Source organism: Podarcis raffonei, chromosome 11 (assembly GCF_027172205.1).
Source record: "Podarcis raffonei isolate rPodRaf1 chromosome 11, rPodRaf1.pri, whole genome shotgun sequence".
NCBI classification, from domain to species: domain Eukaryota; kingdom Metazoa; phylum Chordata; class Lepidosauria; order Squamata; family Lacertidae; genus Podarcis; species Podarcis raffonei.
In genome coordinates, this window is record NC_070612.1 from 58781079 (window position 1) to 58797727 (window position 16649).

Sequence of the window (16649 nt, forward strand, 5' to 3'; positions counted from 1 at the left end):
ACAGCACCCACTGATTATTCTCCCCTTCCCACCCTTTTAGCCAACTGTGGACAGTATTCAACAATATTTAAAGCACAGATACATTTCCTGTGCAAGTTGACAATAAATGTGGAGCAAAGAGCAGAGCCATGTACCCTGCCAGCCTCTTACCCACTGACCACTGATGCCCTTGCATTTGAAGTAACAGCTGTAAAGCGAACATATACATAGCTGTCAACTTTCAGATTTGAAAATAAGGGATCAGCAGCCTCACCTGTCCCAGGGACAGTCTATGGGATAGGAACAGGAAGCAGCGGGAAACAGCGCTGGAATAAGGGAATTTCCCGCAAAAAAGGGGAAGGTTGACAGCTATGCACACATATTCTGCTGAAAGTATGGGCACTAAGGCAGGGAATGTTTTAAATATGTGTCTGTGCCCGATAGCATGAGATGCCATTAAATAAGCAGGGCGGATTAATGCCTTCTACCCCTCAGAGAGTCATCCAGAGAAAGCCACAAGGAAAGGCCGGGCAGAAAGAAATCTGTCCTCCCCCCTTGTTCTTCTGTATCTTTTTCTACTACCATCTTATTTGTGCACCAAACAGCTTTGTGAGGGGTTGTAACCCCCTCAAAAAGCAGAAATCTATTCAATGAATAATAATATGCGATTTTTTAAAATTTTCATGTTGTAAGCCGCCTTGAGGGACGCGGGTGGCGCTATGGGTTAATCCACAGAGCCAAGGACTTGCTGATCAGAAGGTCGGCTGTTCGAATCCCCGCTGTGGGGTGAGCTCCGGTTGCTTGGTCCCTGCTCCTGCCAACCGAGCAGTTTGAAAGCACACCAGTGCAAGTAGATAACTAGATACCGCTCCGGCGGGAAGGTAAACGGCATTTCCGTGCGCTGCTCTGGTTTGCCAGAAGCGGCTTAGACATGCTGGCCACATGACCCAGAAAGCTGTACGCTAATGATCATGGGTCCCTTTACCTTTAAGCCGCCTTGAGCATGCTTTTGGAAAGGTGGCATACAAATAAAATTACGTAGAATAATTCACAATAATTTTTATTATTTATACCCCGCCCCTGTGGCTGGGGTTGTACGTATGTAGTGGGTGGGTGTTTGTGTTTTGTCAGCGCGCCTTCTCAGCCCTCCTCCTCCTCCGACGGCCAGGCTCCTCTCGACCAGCCGCGGAGGCCGGGAGAGGCGTCTCCCCTGCCTCTCGTGTCATGGCGTCCGCAGACCGTGAGGTAAGCACCGCGCGCCGGATGGCGCGAAGGCGGCGCGACGAGCGCTGCTGAGGGGCGGGGCAGAGGGAGGAGGAGGAGGAGGAGCTGGAGGGCGGAAGGACGAGGAACGAGGAGCGGCGGCGGCGGAGGGGGGGGGCAAGGATCTCGGACGGTTTTGTGCGACGGGGGCTGCTGCTGCTGCTGCTGCGGGCGGCTTCCGCCTCGGTACAATGGGGCGGCGATAAGGCGGCGGCCGTGGCAGCGCGGGCGAGGAGGCGGAAGCGAGGAGGCTGCGGCCCGAAGGGCGGTTAGATCGGTTACCGAGTAAGTTCATCCTCATACCCGTCTTTCTCTCCCCCCCCCACCCGCAGTGAGGCACGGACTGGCTCCCGGGTGGGGACGGGGAGCGCGCACCCGCCGCCGGTGGTTTCCCGGGGGTGCGAGGGAGACGGGCGGTCTGAGGGGAAGGGGAAGGGGGGTCTTTGTGGGCCTGAAGGGCTCTTCCCCTCCCCCCCCCAAGTGGCCCCAGTCACCTCAGCCTGGGCAAGGGGAGGGGAGCCCACCACCATCACCCCCCGCTCGGTGCCTGAGGCGTTTTTCCCGTGTGTTGTTGTTTCACGGACTTAAAATCTGCCCCCCCCCCTGGCCGCAGGGAAAAAATAAAATAAAATCGATTGGGCTGTGTAGCCGAGCCTTTAATTGGAGAATAATACTCAAATGTGATCACCGCTCGCCTTAAGGAGATGTTGGGGAGGATGAAACTCCCGAGACTGGCCATCCATCCTTAAAGGGGCTCAGGGAGGTTTGCAGAAATCGGTTTGTTCATTGGAAAGGTAGCTCTTTTTCATAAGAGGTTTTACATCTGTTTGCGATAGGGACTGAAATGTTACCTGCACACACAATTTTTATAAAGTAATGTAGGCCTCAATGTACATTTGATTTAAGTAATAGGCTTTATCTTCCTTCTGTCCTGCTGTAGCATTCATATGTGAAAGACAAAGCAGGGAAGTTTCAGAGGTGCTCTTTAGCCTTCTGTCTTAAAATCTCTGCCTATTGGCTTCTACCTTAGTAATTACATATTTACTGAGCTACATGTATCTGATGGGTCCAGGGAACAACTCCCTTGTGAGTAGTGACTGCCGGAGTTTATTGTTGGTTGGACACTTTCAAACATAGCATGTGCTGTTCTTGCTGCTTGGCAGCTGTAACCAGCAGCACTTTTAAAGGAAAAAGTGGGTGGACTCAAGGTGAGGATAAAGCAGAAATTATGTTTCCCTGACACTGTGCCTTTTTGTGTGACAATTAAAATAGTGGTCAGCTCTTACCCCAGACATGATTAGAAAACAGAAGGGTTGAGGATATCCTTATGATATTCTCTCATCTTAATGGAGAATCTCTTAATGTACATAAAAAGAAGCTGAATGACCTATGGAAAGAGCCTTATCAAGAAGTCCACAAAAGGACCTAGCTTGTAGATTTTTGTTTTTCTGTTGTATTGGCCTCTAAAGAGGCTAGTAACTTATATTTCCATACTGGCCATGAAGGGGAAGCCCCCTCATCTGCAGCCAAAATGGAAACACCGACAAGTAGGGTCTTAGCAGGCTAGTTTTTCAAGGGAGCCTTCTGTCAAACACACTTGTGGAAGAGGAACAGAGTGATCTGTCGCCTCACTGCTAATCCTCTGTGTTTCCATGTTGGATGTGGAGGGATACATTTTTGTTCCTTTGCAGCTAGCACAGCAATCATCTCAGTTGTTAGATGGGCAGCAAGCAACACAACCCTCCTTCACTAGCTTGCTCACTTGCAAGAGCCAGCAAGAAGCTCTGGCAACAAGGAAGTTTGTCACAAATACTGCTTGCCCAGGGATGAGTCAAACCCACACTGTGTATTTAAAACACTTAGACAGTCATGACTTCTCCCAGATAATCCTGGGGACTGTAGTGCTGAAAATTATTAGGAGTGCCCTCGCAGAGCTACAGTTCCCAGCACCCTTAACAAACTACCTTTCCCAGGATTCTTTGGTGAAGCCATGACTTACGGTGGAATAGGATCACTTTAAAGATATCGTGTGGCTTTGACCTATGGTCCCTTCCTGTGTAAGGTTGTGGTGTGATGGTTTCACACAAAGATTCACTGTTGTGTTCAAAGCATCTAACTTGATATACCAGTTTAAGATGAAAGAGAAGTCCTGCTTTTTAAGGAAAATAACCTTAGCTTTTATGTGCACACTTATTGTAAGTTGCATGCACATTAAATTGCTTAGCAGGTGATGGTTTCCTTAAGAATGCATGAAGACAAAAAGTGCCCTCAGTCTCAAGAATGATAGAACAGACTGGACTTTAAATAAATCTCTTACAGTTTTGCTGCATGTATAGAGTTAATGCTTTTGTCTGGTTGCTGCCTGCTTTTATTTTCACTTAATTCTCTTTCTATGTGCCATTTTATACAGTACACTTTGAATGTTCCAAAGGTTCTATCTGTTGTGCTGTTAATTTTGGCTGCTTTCTGTAATCCTGTCAGACAGAGGGGTGGGGAATTTTGACAGCTATGGATGTATGTAATTCTCACAGCTACAAGCCATGCACACTCATCATAGAATGAGTTAAGACTGATGCCACTCCTTTTCTCCAACTTCTGCCTCTGTTAAGAGCAGGAGGCAAGTCCTGTAATTTGAAGTTCAAAGTGCTAGCGCTACGTAGTTGCCTCATCAGCTTCTTATTTGCTGTACTAGTCTTTGGAGTTCAGTGCTCGTTGTTAGGTGTTGCATATGTTTTCTAGGTCATTAGCAGAATGATAGAGGTTGAGGAATGTTGGTTGTGTACGCACCCACACCCTTCAGAGGAGCTCTTAAAGGCAATAGTCTTGCTGGAACTGCTAATCCGCTGCAGTTTGTATAAATCTGTATATATTACAGTATTAGTGTGACTACCTTGGATGGTCACAATACTTGGCATAAACTTTATTCTGTGACCCATTTCTCTCCTCTCTCACATTTCATGCTTTATTTCAAAATCTGATAATTGGTTTGTGTAGGGGTAACATATTTTTGTTCAACCTCCACAGTCAGAGGCAGTATGACTCTGAGTACCGGTTTTCTGGGAATCACAGCTGGGGAGAATGCTCTTGTGCTCAAGTTCTCCCTTGCATGCTTTCTATAGACATTTGGGTGCTTACCGTGATAACAGGGTGCTGGACTAGGTGGGCCTTTGGCCTGGGCTTCTCTTATGTGGGATAGCTCAGAGACTCTTAATCTCAGGGTTGTGCCCCCCATTGGATAAAAGATTCCAGCATTTCTCGGAGTTGGATTAGATGACCCTTCTATTCCCTTCCAACTCTACAATTCTGTGACTCTATGTTTACTAATAAAAGCTTGGCTGGGTGAGAGAGAATAGTTTGCCCAAGGTGCCCCAGTAAGCTTAGTGGAAATTTGACCCTAAGTCTCCCACATAGTCAAACTCACCACCGCCCTCTTCATGGCATCCTACCTGTCCCGTTTTGAACATTTGCCGTATTTCTTTCCCCATCCCACAGGGAAAGAGCGAACAGCTAATATGATGGGAGATGCCGCAAAACCGTGCTTTGCCAGACGTAATAAGGAGCGGGGGATTTTAAATGAGGAGGATTTCCAGAAGTGTGCTTTACGTCACGATTACCAAGCAATGGATGATTATGGAAATGGACACGGCAACAAGATGGACATAGGGATTGAGAAAAGAAAGGGAGCACTGGGTCACTATGGAACAAGTCCCCGAAAGGGAGCACACGGTGTTTCAAATCACCCGAATTCTTCTAAAAACACTGTTCACAATCAAGGGATGAGGATAAATGAAGCCTCAAAGGACCAAATTAAAAAGTGGGTGTCTGACAACCATCATGCTAATTTAGACAGTTGGAGAGAGTACAGGTCTACACCCCGGGTTCCTGCGGTTAACAGAACAAGGAAGGATTCTTCTCATGAGCGCGAGAGCCAAGGAAACAGAAATGGAAGGAAGCAGCTCCAGAGAGACTTAACAAGTGACGATTTATCAGATAGGAAAGGAAATTCTGGTAATATAAACACCTTTAGATCATTTTCTTGTGTTTTAAACTATGTTCAAGTATTTTGGGGTTACTGTAGTCTTAAGAATTGTCTTTAGGTATCTTCTAACCTTAGAAAATATTAAGTCTACCATGCTACAACATTTCAAGATTTCTATTGCTAAGTTATGGCACAATACGTGCTAGTCTTAAAAGCAACCAAAGAACTACCGGGTTGATATCAATCCTATATCTTGCTTTAGCTATTGTGGGGTTTTCTTTGTAGCAATCACAGTTGCATCCTGTGTGAGGTAAGTGGCTAAAAGCTGTGCTGTTATCTGCCTTCCTAGTAACTATGAAACCTTCAAGAAATGGTTGGGGGGAAATATTTCAGATTCATAAACAGTCGTCCCAATATTTTAAGAATGGCATCTAAAATTTAAAACACCAAAACTGTAGGTCCTTAAATTTACACAGTCTTGCACAAATGCCCATGTGGCAGAATCGGTACTTGGGGACAAAATCTAATGGGGAGCTGTGTTGCACAATCCTTACTGAAATGGTGATGGCCATGCCCAGCTTACACAAGAGAACTTTGGGGTGTATTGTACCCTACATGGATTGAGTAAAACAAGCGTCTGAGATTTTTCCTTCTTCAGCCACCTGTTATAGCCAACTCAAATGTTCACTGGTGCCAGGGGCATATCTACTTCCAAAGCCCTGAGTGGGTGCGCTTAAGGGATAAAAATGTGCTTTTAAGTAAAAGCTTGATTTCCGGCTTAAGACATGGTTGGGAACCCTGCTGCCCTTCTGTTGCTGTTGGACCATGTCTTCCATCAGCTGCATCTAGCATGGGCATTGTAGTTCAACATCTGGAGGGCCACAGATTCCCCACCCCTATCTTTAAACTACTTGATTTCCTCTACCGCCACCTGCATTCATGGCTGTAAGTTAATGTAGCATGAGAACAGGATGCTTAGGATAATGCTGTTTTCTGTTTGGTGACACAAATATTAAGAGACAGAAACTTAAACTCCAAAAATTCACAGTTGGGTAATACCTTTAGTAGGATCAGCCAGAATGTTACAAAATAATAACAAGGTTTTGAGTTCTGCAGAACTCTTCAACAAGTAAGGTGTTATATAAAGGAGTTGGTGGGGGAGGACAAACAACACACACACACGCAAAAAGTAGGCCAGATGCTGTAGCCGTAAGGTGATTTTGTAGACTCCTTTCCAAGGAGGCAGAATAAATTTTTGCTAGATGCTACATAGATCAGGTTACACACCTAGGATTTTGGAATAAAGAAGCATTGGCCGCCTCCCATTTTTTTAAACAAAAAGCCTAGCTGTTACCAAGATTAGTCCCACACCTTCAGCAAAACATACAGGTGCCTGGTTGGGTGGAGAATTTTAAGGTGATCTCAATTTTTTATTGCAATTCAAATGACCAGGAGCTGTTTGGGAAACTTTGGAAAGCAAAACAAACCTCTTTTAGATTTTTTGAGATATAAAGTGGTATGGAAATTATTTAAGTAAAAAATAAATAAAATCATATCAAGTTAACTCTTTTTCACCATTTTTTGACAGTGCTTATCTGCTATTGGGGTTCAGTAGACCCGTTTAAAGTTGTATCTGAAAATAAAGGTTAAGGGTAATTTGACAACTATGTTTTACTTCGAGTAGTCCCACTGAAATTAAAGGATCTAATTTAGTTATGGCCATTAATTTCAGTAAAATTTAGTTCAATACTACCCTGAGATTGATTTCAACACTATTCTACTTTAAACAAAACAGGATGTGGTATCACATTTCAAAAGCGTAGACTAAAACAAACTGTTGGTTTCCGCTTAAATGTTAATGAAAGGGAAAGCAAAATGATGCGTGTCTGAAATTCTGGACTCATAGTAAATAATGGAAGGAATCCAATTTACCTGATAGCCTAATAGGGAGGCCTGTCCTCCCTGCCTCCCAAAAATTCAGATGACAACCATTTTAGGTGCATCCAATTGATGTGCAATCACCGACATTTGGGTCCTTTTGGACCTGGAAAATGGCAGAACGAGGTGGGGGCCAGGTATGGAATCCCCATGCGAAATGATCACCACCTATTATTACAAAAAAGGAATCAGTGTTGTGAGTCTGCACTATGTTAAGATAAAAGCCAATTTGGAGCAGAATCATAGCTGTCAACTTTTCCCTTTTCTTGCGAGGAATCCTGTTCGGAATAAGGGAATTTCCCTTAAAAAAAGGAAAACGTTGACAGCTAGCAGCAGAATTAACTTTTGTGTGTGTATGTTAAAATTGACTCCTGGGGTCCTTAGTTTTGTGTGTGCATAGGAACGTACATTTTGTTCTGTTTCTATACATATGATATACACATACAAACATAAAAATCTATTGCAGTGCTCTTGAAGTGCTATAAGCACATAAAAATGGAAATTTTGATATAGGCAAAATGCTAAGGTTTTCCTACCCTATTTTGAGAAGTTGCTTGGGAATGGGGTGGGTCTCAATGAGCTTAGGCATTGATAGTTTCACTTTCCCATTTGTCCGGATAGGTAAATTGGACCCATAAGTAAGTTAAACTTTTTTTTAAACTGAAAAACAGGGCAACACAGGACGACCCCATAATTGTTGAGGAGTACACAGAGTGTGAAGTAGTTTACATGGCAAAAAAAGGTTTGCAAATACAGTAAACCTGACAGCTTGCACACATTTAACTTGTATGCATTCAGCTCTATGTGCTTGGCAAATAATTTTTAAAAATTAAAAAAGGGGACAGGCGTCAGGGGAGGGGGAAACTGGCAGTCCCACCCATATGCAGCTTTGGCTTTAAGTGCAAGTAACCCCAGTGTACGTTGAGGGCTTACTGTATTCCAGACAGTTTCTGGGGACCACAGCAACCCTATTGGCATTAGAGTCCAAATAAAAAATCCACTCCATAACAATGTACTTCATCATTTTGTTGGTTCCGTTCACCTGTCAATTATCTTAACATGGTTTGCCTTCTTATCACGTACTTCCACTTCTTTAATAAGTACATTAAAAAGGTTCCCAAAACGGCATTTGTAGGAAGATAAAAGCAGTGATACTTTAAGACTGCAACCCTATGCACAGTAACAGCAAAGTTTTATATATGGCTAGTGAGAGGGCAAAGGGATTTACTCCCAGGTAAGTGAGCAAAGGATAGGGTTGCCAATGAAGTCTTGCTGGGTACGATGGGGGCATTGGATTGTACTGCACATCTTTTCATGTTCTAGGTGCCTTATGTTATGTTGTGCCTTCCCTTGTTGGGTTGCAAACTCAAGGGTTTTTGCATCGCAACTGTAGATTCCATCTGAAGCTTGAATGGTTTCTCAACGATGGTTTGTTTAGGTGCGGAAATGCACTAAGGTCACAGTCGTTATTTGTGCCGTGCACTTACAGCAACTTTGTTCTAATAACTGTTCAAAAGAAACAAAGAAACATAGGAAGCCAAGAAGATCAAGACGGATAAGAAAAGAAGAAAACGATCAAGAGGAGGATATGGATGGGCCGGTTATAGATGAGTCTTTGCTGACAGCAAAAGAATTGCTAGGGCTTCAACAGGCTGAAGAACGACTTAAGCGAGACTTCATTTACAGGCTGAGGAAGGTAGCTATTTCTGCAATGTATATATATTCTTGTTTTGGGGTGAAATGTGCAAATATTGGTACTGAAGAATACCAGTTAGGAATATGCTTGCTAAATGAGAAGAGCAACAATGGTGGGAAAGGACTTGGGAAAGCAAGGAACATGTTTAACCACAGATTACTTTTATGTATTTGAAAATGCTTACAAGGGGATAGCGCTGCTTGTTCATTATGATGAGCAGCAATAATTTGGATGAATACCTGTAATTTATTACTTGGGTTTAATGAATCTTGCATTGGGCAGAGTAGACGTACTGTATTTATATTTGAAGGTTTTTTTAACATTCAGCAAAATGGTCAATAGGTAGAAAATCTAAAGAGCTGGAATGCTATATAAGTATTCTTATTCTTACCATTTCTGTGATACACTGATGATCTGATGTAATTCATATTAAACATCATAAGCCAAAGTACTAGAATAAAAAAATGGGAAGGCTTACCCAGATTATTCTTAAAAGTCACATCTCTGTATGGTTGCAGACACTTTCAGGAGGGTGTGTGTTGCGAGTTAGTCCGTCAAGAGGTCTAATTCTCCCCTCTCTTCTCAAGGAAAGAATCCCTTTGAAGTGGTTAGCTCTCATATCCATAGTCTCTGGTAAAAATTCCAATCACACAACAAAATCATTAACATAACTTAAATGTTGAGCTGATCCAGGAATATGAAATGTCTGGGTAATTTTTATTAATAAAATTCTCACTTGTCATCACAGATAGTGAAGCAATCAATGTGCAGCTCAGATTTAGGCCCAAGGAATGAATATGTAAAAATCATTTCAAATCTGAATCAAAGGCACGTTATTGGACCTTAAGCAATTTTTAGAGTCAGGGGAGCTGCCTGATTTAATAGGTAGTACTTAGATGTTTCAATATGAGTATCATGCCTGTGCAGGAAAGACCATGCTGTTAAGTGAACTGGAAATAAGGTCCGTTCAGCATGAATGGAGATACGTATCATAGCTTTCCTATAGGACTGAAATGCTAGTTCTCAGTGCTATTTAAATGATCCTAGATGTTTTCTGACAAATGGTTTGACTCTGAGTCCAGGTGACTCGTCTTGACAGGAACATTGTGAAATGATATATTTGTAGAAGCTTTGATTTGTTTTAGTCTATTTTATTGTGGTTTAAACTTTTTGTATACATTCGTACCTCGGAAGTCGAACAGAATCTGTTTCGGAAGTCTGCGTGAATTCCGAAACATTTGACTTCCAAAGCGCGGCTTCTGATTGGCTGCATGCAGGAAGCTCCTGCAGCCAATCGGAAGCTGCAGAAGCCCCGTCAGACGTTTGGCTTCTGAAAGAACGTTCAAAAACTGGAACACTCACTTTTGGTTTTTGATTCTTCGGGAGCCAGAATGTTAGACTCCCAAGGCGTTCGAGTTATGACTGCATTTTAAATTACAGTTGAAATCTTTCTGTAAACCACTTTGAAGTTGTTGTTTTCTACAATCGAGCGGTAAATAAATTTTAGGAAATAAATAAATTAAAATCAATACATTTTAATACATTGTGTTCTCCTTAGCGCCCTCGAAGTTACCCAACAGCCAAATATACTTGCAAATTATGCGATACTTTGATTGAGTCGGTGGCTTTTGCTCATAAGCATATAAAAGAAAAGAGACACAAGAAAAACATAAAGGTGAGTCAGTGACCGGTCAGAGCTATAGAAGCATTACAAGGGTTTTGTTTGTGTGTGTTGTGCAGATTATTAAGAGAAAGCTCAAAATATCACATGTCAGTATGGTAGCTGATGAGCAGCAGCAGCTAAACATGGGGGCCCCTACATTGCCCCCTCTTAGCAACCTTATTCCAACCTTCCCTGCTTCGGGGCAGGATGTTCTGTGCTTGGGACCTATGACTAGTGGGGAGGGAGCAATAGAGATGAAGCAGGGAGGGGTAATAGGTGCATGTTGTGAACTGCATGTGTGTGCAAGAGGAAGTGGCCTGCAGCCAAAGGAGGAGGACCCACCAGCTAATGCAGTCCTTGGGCTGAAGCAGGTGAGCCATGCTTGCTCTGAAGGTAAAGGTAAAGGGACCCCTGACCATCAGGTCCAGTCGTGGCCGACTCTGGGGTTGCGGAGCTCATCTCGCTTTATGGGCCGAGGGAGCCGGCGTACAGCTTCCGGGTCATGTGGCCAGCATGACTAAGCTGCTTCTGGCGAACCAGAGCAGCGCACGGAAACGCCGTTTATACTCCCCGCCGGAGTGGTACCTATTTATCTACTTGTACTTGGACGTGCTTTTGAACTGCTAGGTTGGCAGGAGCTGGGACTGAGCAACGGGAGCTCACCCCGTCGCGGGGATTCGAACTGCCAACCTTCTGATCGGCAAGTCCTAGGCTCTGTGGTTTAACCCACAGCGCCACCCACATCCCATGCTTGCTCTAGGGAGTTGATTAGAAAAGTTATTGACTCAGCAGTCCAAATCCCTACCGGAAAAGATGTCTTCGGATGGTGGCGCAAGGGGAAAATAGCAAAGCCATTTGTGGGAGCCAGAGACCTTGAGGAAGCTGAGGGAGGTTGAAACGCAGGAACGAATGTTGCAGCCAGGGATGTACTTGGGTAAGAGAGCCAAGATCAGAAAGTGACAAGGTTGTGGAAGCCTTTCAAGTTGGGGCAATTGGTTCATGCTGGATCTGGGCATGAGCAGGAAACGCAAGGTATGGATTTGAAATCCCCTGCTTAAGATGACCTGCCTTGCCCTCCTCTTTTTGGTGGGTTTTTTTACCATCTCAATACCTTTCTTTTCTCTTGGCACCTGGCTTCCCAGGTTGATGCCTGTTACCCTTGCTGTCGTTTTTCTAAACAACGTTGAATTTATGTTGTAAGCTCCTTGGGTTACCTAGGGACCTTTTTGTTCTGCAAACTGTTATGCGCATTACTACCACAATACAAATAGGAGAACATAGTACGTCTTCTTACATTTGTTTCTCTTGCACAAGAAATGCTTTTCTTTGAGTAAATATTATCTGTGATGTTTTAGCTAGTAAGAGGACATACTTTTGGAAATGCTCTTTGCAGGGACATTAGAATTGGTTCTCCCCCCCCAAAAAAAACCCCAAAATAATATGGAGAAATAAAAGTAGGTAAACTGTACTTTTTACATTATTAAAATGATTCTGAGAGAAAAAAATTATATATTTCTTGCATATTATCTCTAAAGGAAAAGCAAGAACAACAACTGCTGACTGCCCTACCTCCACCAACGCCTTTGCAGATTGAAGCTATTGGTGTTGCCATTGAGAAAGTAGTGCAAGAGTTTGGTTTAAACAATGAAGACTTGGAACAACGGCTTGGAGTTAAAACTGCCATGGAAAGTGTATTGCATCAGAAATTGCCAGGTAACATTTTATTATAATTGTCTTTAACAAATGGTGATCCAGGTTGTATTTCCATGGTATCTTAGTTAAAAAGGTAAAGGTAAAGGTACCCCTGCCCGTACGGGCCAGTCTTGACAGACTCTAGGGTTGTGCGCTCATCTCACTCTAGAGGCTGGGAGCCCGTGCTGTCCGCAGACACTTCCGGGTCACGTGGCCAGCGTGACGAAGCTGCTCTGGCGAAACCGGCACCAGAGCAGCACACGGAAACACCGTTTACCTTCCCGCTATAAAGCGATACCTATTTATCTACTTGACTTAAGGGTGCTTTCGAACTGCTAGGTGGGCAGGAGCTGGGACCGAACGACGGGAGCTCACCCCGCTGCGGGGATTCGAACCGCCGACCATGCAATCGGCAAGTCCTAGGCGCTGAGGTTTTACCCACAGCGCCACCCGCGTCCCAGTATCTTAGTTACTTGATGCAAAATATAGACCCAGCGCTGTAAAATAGATGAACTGCTAAAGGAGAAGCCAGCATAATGGCTAAAAATAAGCAGTGCTTAAATATCGCTAAATCAGATTCATATTCATGTCCTTTAAACATGGATAGAACATAGGTTAACCAGGAATGGATGTGGGGAGTGTAAACTCCTGTTATTCCTGGATCTGCTCTGGTCAAGACTTCTTTGTGGAGAAGAAAGTATTTTCCCCTGTTCTGCATTTCAAATTGAAATTTTCCATTTTCATTCACTATAGATTGTTCTCTAAGACTGTATGGCTCTTCTTGCAGCAGATTTGGTTTCAAAAACTCAGATGTAAATCTAGATATCCAGTTTCCAGCTAATGTAAGTAATCATTTTCTTCAGGAAATATTGTATAAAGGGGATTCTAGCAGCTTTGCTGCCAAATTAAGTTTACATGGTTCATAGCAGCCATAATGGTACTATAAAAATCAACGTGCATGCGTACAGCTCTGGGAAAGTTATAAATTTGAGCAGTTTATAAAGCAAAGCATAGCAAAGATGCATATACAAAACCTTAAATAACTATTGATGTGAACTAAGGTTTTAATGAGATTCTCTTTTTTAATATGGTTATTGGTTGGCATCCATCTGTCTCCAGAGACAGTGGAAGAGTCAAACCATTGGAGAGTTTTGTTTTTTTAATGATATTTATTAGAGATTTAATAGTTACAGAAAGAAAAAGAAAAAAAGAACCAATGAAAAGTTAAACAGAACAAAACAATACCTTACAATACATCAAAGAGGAAAGAAAAAAAGGCAAAAAACAATACAACAGAACAATAAAAAAAAGAAAAACATTTAAAAACATGTCCAGTATTTCCATATCTTTTATCTTTCATTTACTTGTTTCATCGACCTCCTCACACCTCCCTTTTTTGTATTCTAGTTCAATTAGCTATTTCAGCAAATCCTTTCCATCTTTCTCAATTTTTGTTCTATAATTTATCTTAACACAATCTGACCTTAAATTTTACACTTTGGCCCATTAACAATCATTTTTACTTAGTTCTTTATAACCTTTCTGCTAAAACCATGTAGCTTCATTCCAGCATCCTTCTAACATTCATTAATTTTACAGTATTTCTGTAAATATACTTTGAATTTTTTCCAATCTTCTTCCACCGACTCTTCTCCCTGGTTTCGGATTCTGCCAGTCATTTCCGCCAATTCCATGTAGTCCATCAGCTTCATCTGCCATTCTTCCCGGGTGGGTAGATCTTGTGTCTCAAACCATTGGAGAGTTACAGCTCATGCTGTGGCTGTGAGACTGATATGGGAAAGACATGTTTTGTTGCAGCTGGGGCAAGTGAGGGTGTCTGGTTGTGCTGACACAGATGTACCATGGTGTTTCTTCTTTCTGCATATTTCCCCAGCGGTCATTCCTCCGCTGATTACAGGTCACTGCTGTGGATACATGACCTGAATGATTGTCTGGTCTTATTTATTTATTTATTTAGCATTAAAGCCACCTCTTCTTTTTAAAGTACCACCAGGCAGCTAGTTTTCCCAAGTTAAATGTCATGAAGTACTATACTAATATTTCAAAATAAATAATAACGTCAGTAAATGTTAAAATTTTATAGTTTTTGTTTTGCTGTTCTTTATAGATGTCCCAACCAGATGTTCTCTTACTTGTACAAGAGAGCCTGAAGAATAGTGGTAAGGCCCATTCATTCATATCTCGACTTAGCCATGTCCTCACCCACATCGGGTGAGAATGTCATTTCTGTGCAAGTAGCACCAAACAAATATCTCTTGAGGGTAGGCAGTGGACAGGACTGCCTGTATCTAATGATTGGTGCCATTGTCCCTATTTTCATACAGCAACTAAGAGGAGAGAGTATTAGCACAGTGGTGGAAGATGGTACTAGATAGACGTCTGGATTGGAATGGTTGATTTATAATTCTTTCAAAGCAGCTCATCCAAAGCCCAACAAACCATAGCTTGAGAAAAAGAATGGAGGAATCATATGGATCATAACGGCTCCCCAGAAATTTTGGCTACAGGAGAAAAGTATAGCCAAATGTTTCTTAGAGCTGATGGGGCCTAGGTGTTAGCATGTATTAGGTAGCAGAAAAAGAGGCAACACCTCTATAGTATGCACTTGGCCATACACAACCGCAACCCATCAACTCTTTGTTGTTAAGGCTTCATTCAGGATATGAGGAAAAGGCTAAAAGAGATGGTTTATAAGGGAAGATTGAAGGAAAATGGAAGTGATCTGATGTCTGGATGGCCACTGTGAGAACAGAATACTGGACCACATGGGCCTGATACAGGGGGCTCTTAGGTTCTTAGATCCTTGTACTCTGTCTTGATTTATCTGGAATATTGACTGCTGGTTCCACAGGCTAGAATCAGGAATTGCCACTTCACCCCAAAACCTGCATTAAGATGGTGGACAAAACTCTACTGTAACTATTTTTAAGAACCCCGAATAAAGCAGATTGGCTAACGAATACCAATAATTAAAATAAGGTTTGTAACACGGGCAGTCCTTGGCATTTAATGCTAGTTGGTGCATCATTATCTGAAACAATTGTTCCTGATTTTTTATACACCAAGAGGGGTGTCAGTTATACAAACTGATCAGTAAGTACAATCTGTGTACTACTAAGCCACACATTTTATTGTGAGTGTAAGCATAGCCCGTAGACTTGTCTCGCCAGTCATTTTGTTGGTTCTGTTTGCCTGTCAATTATCTTAACATGGTTTGCCTTCTTGCCACATACTTCCACATCTTTAATAAGTACATTAAAAAGGTCCTAAAGAACCTTCATTGGCTCCCAGTTTCCGAGCACAATTCAAAGTGTTGGTGCTGACCTTTAAATCCCTAAATGGCCTTGGCCAGTATACCTGAAGGAGCGTCTCCATCCCCATCATTCAGCCCAGACATTGATTTCCTACTCTGAGGGTCTTCTGCTGGTTCCCTCACTTCAAGGAGTGAAGCCACAAAGAACCAGGCAGAGGGCCTTCTTGGTAGTGGTGCCCTCTCTGTGGAACACCCTCCCTTCAAATGTCAAGGAGATTTACACAACTTTAAGAAGACACCCCTTTATCGGGAGGTTTTTAGCGCTTGATGTTTTTAGATCTGCTGTAAGCTGCCCAGTGTGCCTGGGGAAATCCAGCCAGATGGGCGGGGTATAATTAATAAAATTATTATTATGATTACTATTAGCAGTTACTCCTGAGCCATTGCTTTACGGGTGTTTTTTCAAGCTCAGCCACCTAATCAGCACCATGTGGACCAAGCTTCATGTCTGGATAAAGATATTCATTTGCCTGTTTCCATTATGCTTATAAAAACAGGTAGTTGGTGGCCCTTCTTAATACCTTGGTAATTAACAGAAGCAGAATGAAGAAAAAAATATATGTGTAAATTGAAACTTAGATAAATACCTTAGTCTTCAAATATTAGATTTAATATGGCAGAGATAATATTGTGCCCAAAAATGTCTGTTTACTTACTCAGAAGAGAGAAAGAACAGGCAAACACTGCTGCATTTCCATCGCTCATTTTAAGGGCCTGAACCACTGGTCAAGCTGTGAAGGATCAGGCCCATGGGTTTGTGTGGCTTAAGCGGAACAGTTGTTGTTGTTGCTGACTAGTTTTATTTATTAGTATCATTAGAGGGTTTCTTCTGGTCTTTAATTTTTGCAGTTTAAGAATGGATTCAGATGACCATCTGAAGCTCCATTCATGTGGGCAAATGTTTTGCCCACTGACAGCTGAACCCTGTATGTATTGAAGAGGTATTTATCAGGAGAACCAGCACATTATAGCATCAAAGGGTTGACTGTAGTTGTCACATGAAAACTGCATACATGTGAATGTAAAAGACCAGCAAGGGAGTAGATTTTCCTCTGCTCTTCTGTGTGTGAGACAGTTTTTACATCTTATTTTTCTTCAGTACCAT

General features: G+C 42.6%; 1 protein-coding gene across 1 annotated transcript in view; it reads left to right on the forward strand.

Annotated features, from left to right (window-relative positions):
• The first annotated feature begins 1340 nt into the window (after positions 1 to 1340).
• The window catches only part of TUT7 (terminal uridylyl transferase 7), a 41558-nt gene continuing 26249 nt past the window's right edge, over positions 1341 to 16649 (forward strand). The window contains exons 1-7 of the mRNA XM_053408861.1: positions 1341 to 1527; positions 4735 to 5250; positions 8677 to 8855; positions 10414 to 10530; positions 12054 to 12231; positions 12964 to 13052; positions 14339 to 14390. Coding sequence (XP_053264836.1) covers positions 4755 to 5250; positions 8677 to 8855; positions 10414 to 10530; positions 12054 to 12231; positions 12964 to 13052; positions 14339 to 14390 — 1111 coding nt within the window. The 5' untranslated portion in view covers positions 1341 to 1527; positions 4735 to 4754. The remainder of the gene's footprint in view (positions 1528 to 4734; positions 5251 to 8676; positions 8856 to 10413; positions 10531 to 12053; positions 12232 to 12963; positions 13053 to 14338; positions 14391 to 16649) is intronic.